Here is a 6,466-nt window from a genome sequence, read left to right as displayed (position 1 = left end):
CAACATTCAATGATTCTGTGAGATGCAGAATGGACAGATGTATGCCCCAACTAGAGGTCCAACTGATGCCGCACAGTTCAGATGTTAAAGGACATTCAGATTGTCTTTGTCATCCCCTTTTTTTCTTCTTATGTTGCTACCAATACAGTTTAATCGAGTACTTTTCTCACAGGGATCCACAACAAACACTCACTCTGGTACATCAGATGTGAGAAGCTGGACATCAGTGGGCAGCTCTTCAGCAGTGCCGCACAGCGACAGCGCTTCCAGGCACTTCATGGGCCGCTGCCAACTTACAGTGATGGGAGGATGTGCCCGGCCAGTTATGAGTTTGTGGCTGTGAATTTAAAACCCTGAATCTACAGGAAGCATCAGATGTGAGAGAGCAAAACCAAACCAAATCCAACCACAAATCCCAGCAGAGAGTCACAAGGAGACGTGACAATCACACTGGGAAAAATAAAGACCTGAGTGTGGCAGAAAAAAGCCTTCTCAGATAATATATAAAGGGAAATTTTCCATTAAAAAAAGGATAAATCTCAATATCTTCAGAACTCCCAGAAGCCTGAGAGGTTTTGGCAGCATAACTATTGAGTATTCTTCACTGTGAGGGTGGTCAGACACTGGAACAGGTTGCCCAAGGAAGTTGTGGATGCTCCTCCCTGGAAGTGTTGAAGGCCAGGTTGGATGAGGCTTTGAGCAACCTGGTCTAGTGGAAGGTGTCCCTGCTGCTGGCAGGGGGGTTGGAACTGGATGAGCTTTAAGGTCCCTTCCAATCCAAACCATTCATGATTCTACGATTTTTCTGAGTGGGGGCTATTTTACAGCCATGAGGGAGAAAGGGAAGCACATGACAGTGGATGTCTTTTGCTCAGTAATTATCATTTTGGCATTAAGGGACTTTGCTTCTGCTTTCTTAATATTTAAGATCCCCTTGCAGTTCCTATCCACCACACTGTTTGAACTGCAAGGGGGAAAATCATTAATAAAGACAATAAAATAAACTCATGTGGCATAAACACAGCCAAAGAAGTAGTTTACCTGGTATGGTTTTGCCTGGTTTGCCTTTCTCACTCTAGAAATCAGTTCCCAGTGGGTAAATCTTCACTTAACAGTTTATATACAGAAAGATTAAACTATGTTTAAAAATAACAAAGCAGGAAAATAATATTTAAAAAAAAACCACTTAAAAAAATAATATTTAAAAAATAAAATTAGGGAAATTCATTCCATTTTGCGTTAGTGCAGAATCTGTGAATAATGTTACCAAAAGTTTCAAGAAATCATTTAAAAGGCCACTTTCTTCCCAGAATGACAATGTTTTAAAATACTTACCAAGTCCTTTTCCTTTAGATTTTCTACCAACTGATCCATTTTATGTTGATCCTTATTTGATATTTCTACTTCATACATACTGAAATAAACACCCTGAAAACAGACTGCAGACAAAAGAGAGAGAATTTGATGTTGAAATAATGCCTCTTGCATGAATTCTGAACAAACAAATGCTCCTGTACTGGGAAGATGGGTGTGCAATTAGTGGAAGCACTGGGTTTTTAAAAAAACCCACCTCATTCTAACATGTCATATTGTCCCCTGCTACAGAGCATCCTTATTCCACACTCTGATCCCCAAAGGAGTTTAACAAAGGCAAGATCTTGGACCTACTTTATCCCTCTGAATTTCACAGCAAAATTATTGTGTTCGAGTATTTCCTCTCTTTCACCAGCTGATTTTAAGACTGTGGCCTGATCAGTGCCCTGACCTGGCTCAGCAGAGCTGACAGACAGATGGGAGGCAAGATTGGAGCAGCTCACACTTATTTTGGTGCAAGATGATACAGAAATGCACCTGGAGCTTCTGTAAATCACATCCAGAGTTCTCCATGTGCAACCTGTGGTATCTGTGCCAGTAACTGCGTGTCCACTGCAATGCACAGCTCCATTGGGTGCTCAATGCCTTGGGGCTGAGCTGCCAGGCTCGTCAAAGCTCCAACCCCCCAAAAACATCAACCCCAAAGTGTCATTAGACACAGGTCCCCTCCTCCCCACCCTGACCAGGAGAGAGTGGTTGACTATAGGCAAGGAAGGTCTCTTAGCACAGCTTAGGGAATGGTGCCTTCTACTCCACTCTCCTCAGACCCCACCTGCAGTGCTGCCTCCAGTGCTGGGGACACCAACACCACAAGGACATGGAGCTACTGGAGCCAGTGCAGAGGAGGCCACCAGGATGATGCGAGGGCTGGAGCAGCTCTACTGTGAGGACAGGCTGAGAGAGTTGGGGCTGTTCAGCCTGGAGAAGAGAAGGCTCCAGAGAGATCTTCTAGTGGCCTCCCAGTACCTGAAGAGGCTCCAGGAAGGCTGGGGAGGGACTTTGGCCAAGGGCAGGGAGTGACAGGACAAGGGGGGATGGCTTGAAAGTGGCAGAGGGGAGATGGAGCTGAGATGTGAGGAAGAAATTGTTTGGTGTGAGGGTGGTGAGCCAGTGTCCCAGGTTGTCCAGAGAAGCTGTGGCTGCTCCTCCCTGGAAGTGTTCAAGGCCAGGTTGGATGAGGCTTTGAGCAACCTGGTCTAGTGGAAGGGGTCCCTGCTGCTGGCAGGGGGGTTGGAACTGGATGAGCTTTAAGGTCCCTTCCAACCCATTCTATGATTCTCTGCCAGTAAAGCCCTTCTTTTCCCCCAGATCTGTGCTTTTATTTGCTGATTGCTGAGCATTCTCTGCCTCTCCCCAAGGTTTCTGGAGTTCTGTCCTCTCTCATGCTGCCAGTCACTGTTAGTGTCAGTTCCCTTGAAGTGATAAGTTGGCTACCTGTCACCCAAAGCTACTGCAGGCAGCCACATCTTTTGGCTTTGGCAGCTACACCATCCACCCAGATACAGGAGACACTGGGACAGACCCCGAGAGGTGGAGTGTCCATTACCTCATAAGATATGTAATAAAGGAAAAGTTTGTTTCCCTGCATTTGTTCTCATCTCCACCAAGTCTGGCACCTTGCAGGATGAAAGCCCAGGTCTCAAAACAGGGTCTTCCACCCTGTCCTGTCCCAGGAACAGGCTGATTAAAAGGCTGCTTTGGGAAGAGGATTATATCACAGCAGAAGACATATGAAGTGTGGACAGAACAACCTCCCTGTGCTGCCTTGGCTTTTTTCATCACTTATCTGCAATCAGCCACCCTCCAAGACAGGACCCAGTGCTGTGTGGACCTGAGCTCTGTCCCCCTGCAGCAATTCCTCTGGCACAGCACAAGCACATGTTACTCATGCACTCACCTTCATTCTCAGTGTAATTTCTTCTCCCAAAAGCAGCTTCTGGTAGCTTTTTCCTCAAGTCAGACAAACCCATGACATGGTTAACGTCCAGGTTGGGAGGCCTGTGCGGATAAAGCAGGAGATGGTGAGATCACAAGTGTAAAAGGCTCTGAGGATTAAGCATAGCAAAGAGTTCTTGTTGCCTGTCACTGTGAAACCAGAGAAAGCAGCTCTGGAGAAGGCTGGAGAAGTCTTCTCCAGAGTGCTTAGCACTACGCTGATTTGAGGATGCTGTTTGTAAACACCTCTAAACATTGATATTGGTGGCTGTGTTACTGGTTGACACTGGCTGTCTCAAATCCCTGCTTGCTGGTTGGCTTCTGACTACTGAGGATTTTAAATATCTCATTTTTTTTGAATGCTGGTTACCTCAAGACTTTATTTGCCACTGTGCAGATCTGTAAACACAACTGGCTGATCACACATGCACTATCAGGAAGCCACTTCTCACAAGGAGAAAAATCCCAAGTGAGAATAATTGATTTGGAATAAACATCCCAAAGCAGTTAACAAAAAGAGATGACAAAAGACAGCAGTTTCCAGATGCAATTCACAGCCTGATCTCACATCCTCATCCAGCTGTTGCTGTGCTGCTGCACTGCTGGCCCCCCAACACCATTTTCCTGACACTGATGATTGCCCTGACAGCACAGGTACAGCTGCAAGAAGATGCTGATCAATGAAGGGATGGGGTAAAAGAGACAAAATTGGCTTTTTCTGGTACACAAACACCCAAAAGTATAATGTTTCACACTCTGCAAATTGCATAGAAAGAAGAGAAAGGAGGAACTTACAGCTGGGCTGGAATCGTGGGGGTGTACGGGGTCCTCAGGGCGATGTTGCACAGAAGCTGGCCCCGGATTGAGAGCTGCCCCCTCCATGGACAGTACAATGCTACAGGCAAAAGGGAGAATGGCTCAGAGAAAGCAGGAGAAGAGGGCAAAGAGAAAAAGGTACATTTATAAAACAAAAACCCAAACACCAGATGCTCCTACCTTTGTGATTAAGCTGAGGTCTGTAGAGAAAAAGGGAGAAAAAGAGGAACATTTAGCAATGGGAAAAGGGAAAAACCATCTGAGAAAAGCGACTGGGTATTTTGGAAGGACAGGAAGTTGCTTACGGGCTCTCTAACACTAAGATGGGCATTTCCTCTGGCTCCCTGTACTGGCAGGCGATGACTATGTACGGACAGATCTGCCTGGGTCGCTCAGTGGTGCTGCCACGGTACGTTTCATACACGTAATACTGGGGTGAGAAAAGAAACACAGATAAAAAAACAACAAGGTGAGGAATGAATGAGGCACTCGGGTCAGTGCTGTGCTCCCCTGCAGCTCACACATGAGCTGTCTGCACGGTCCTGTTGCAAACTTGTACCTGGCTTTGCACAAAGGCCTGGAAGTGGCTGATCTTTGATGTTGTGTTTCTGGTCCTGACGACGTGGCAGTCGTAGCCAGGAGATGGGAGGGTATAGCTGGCTGTGAAATTCTCAGAAACCACCTTGACCTTCCCCTGTGTCAGAAAATTTACAAAAAGAAAAAAAAAATACACATAATTGTTTGCAGAAACTTATTTTAAAAGACCTCTGAATCCTTCTTTTCCTCAAAGAGTGTTGCTGGCAGCCCCAAGCTCCCCAGCACTGTGTGCAACTGTGTCCTCCCAAACATGAGGGCTTGACTCGGCTGAGTTTGGCATGGCAGACAAATCCACACTGCTCAGGAGAGCAAATGTGTTTTCAGTGCCAGCTACAGAGAGCAGGAGCCACTAAGGAGGGAAGAAAAGGGCCACATAAAGGAATAGAATGGGGCTGTGAGCTGAGCAACCCTAGGGCTCACCCCTCAAACCCCTAAAACACACCAGGGTCCAGTGAGAAAGGTGACCCTATGAGGAATTTCTGATCTCAGCAGTGGAATCTGGAAGGTCCTCCTCATCTTCTGCTGCCCTGCAGGCCACCAGTGAAGCCCAGTTGGATCTCTTGCTTTCTAACTCGAAACAACCCATAGTCAAAAATCCTGACAAGTTCTCAGCAAGAGCTGATTTTACACTCCACCACAGTTACAGGCACCAATGTCTCCTTAAAAACTTCTTGCACTGTATAGTAGCTTCTGAAAATCATTTCACATAAAAAGACAGACTTGCATTTTACCTTAATGAGCTTACAAATGACAATGTAGCCTGATTTTCCATGACACCAGGGTCTCTGATGAAGACAGTCTGCATACTTGGAAACATAAACCCCTGTGAAAATAAAGCAATGGAAGATAATGTAAATCATCTGGCAAGTAAAGCTGATTGCCAAAAAAATCCTGCAAAGAGGACCCTGCTTGAGGAAATGGGAGTCTCTGCAGAGCCAGTGCTGCAAATCAGAGTCCTTGCTGCCATAAAAAAGGTGAAACTCCAAAAAATTCTGAGTTTTTTTGCTTCCTGGTATGGAACAGCATTATATGTTTCAGAGTCAGCTCTAGGAAAAGAGTTAAGCTGTGTTTCTCCTGGGAGAAGTAACCCAGCTAACATCAGTTTTACTCACACTACATGAAAACATACCAAGTGAGGGTTTATCTCTTACAGAAAGATCTGGTGAAGGGCTTCCAGGTCAGTCTACAAGTGGGGCAGGTACCTTGCTCAGTTTGGAGTCACGTAAAGGTGACGTGGATGTGGGGAACACACAGTGCGAGGGCGTGAAAACAGGCTCGTGGCATGGCATGGTGTCCTGGATTCGGCTGGGATAGAGTTAATTTTCTTCTTAGTCGCTAGGATAGTGCTGTGTTTTAGTTTCAGCACGAGATTTGGTATGAGAAGAATGTTGATTGAGAAGAATGTTGTTAATATACTGATATCTCTGGTTGTTGCTGAGAGAAAAAAACCCCCAAAACCCAAGGAATTCCCAACTCCCCATGTTTTGCTCATCTGTAGGGACAGAAGAAACTGGCAGGGGGAAGAGGGTGGTGGGGTGGAGCATAGTGAGTCAGCAGACCCAGACTGGCGTTTGGATATGCCAATGGGATATTCCAGATCATAAAATGTCATGTCTGGAATATAAAGGAGAGTTGGTGGAGAAGAGGGGCTCTCGTTCTTCTGGGATTACAGTTTTGGGTTCAGGGTTCCTATTTGTACCTCTGGGATCAATATTGGCGGGTGGTGAGCAACTGTACTGTGCAT

General features: G+C 46.0%; 1 protein-coding gene across 1 annotated transcript; it reads right to left on the bottom strand.

The window, feature by feature from the left end:
• Positions 1-1,335: 1,335 nt before the first annotated feature.
• LOC104520306 (protein TASOR) lies at positions 1,336-5,545 on the bottom strand (the record flags this gene model as incomplete). Its single annotated transcript, XM_010169649.2, has 7 exons — positions 1,336-1,439; positions 3,272-3,372; positions 4,105-4,204; positions 4,306-4,325; positions 4,431-4,555; positions 4,685-4,819; positions 5,454-5,545. Coding segments are annotated over 7 exons (677 nt in total), but the record flags the coding sequence as incomplete, so codon positions are not given.
• Positions 5,546-6,466: the final 921 nt, after the last annotated feature.

This window comes from Antrostomus carolinensis, unplaced genomic scaffold (assembly GCF_000700745.2).
Source record: "Antrostomus carolinensis isolate BGI_N321 unplaced genomic scaffold, ASM70074v2 Scaffold42876, whole genome shotgun sequence".
NCBI classification, from domain to species: domain Eukaryota; kingdom Metazoa; phylum Chordata; class Aves; order Caprimulgiformes; family Caprimulgidae; genus Antrostomus; species Antrostomus carolinensis.
This window is presented reverse-complemented; position numbering and strand designations above follow the sequence as displayed.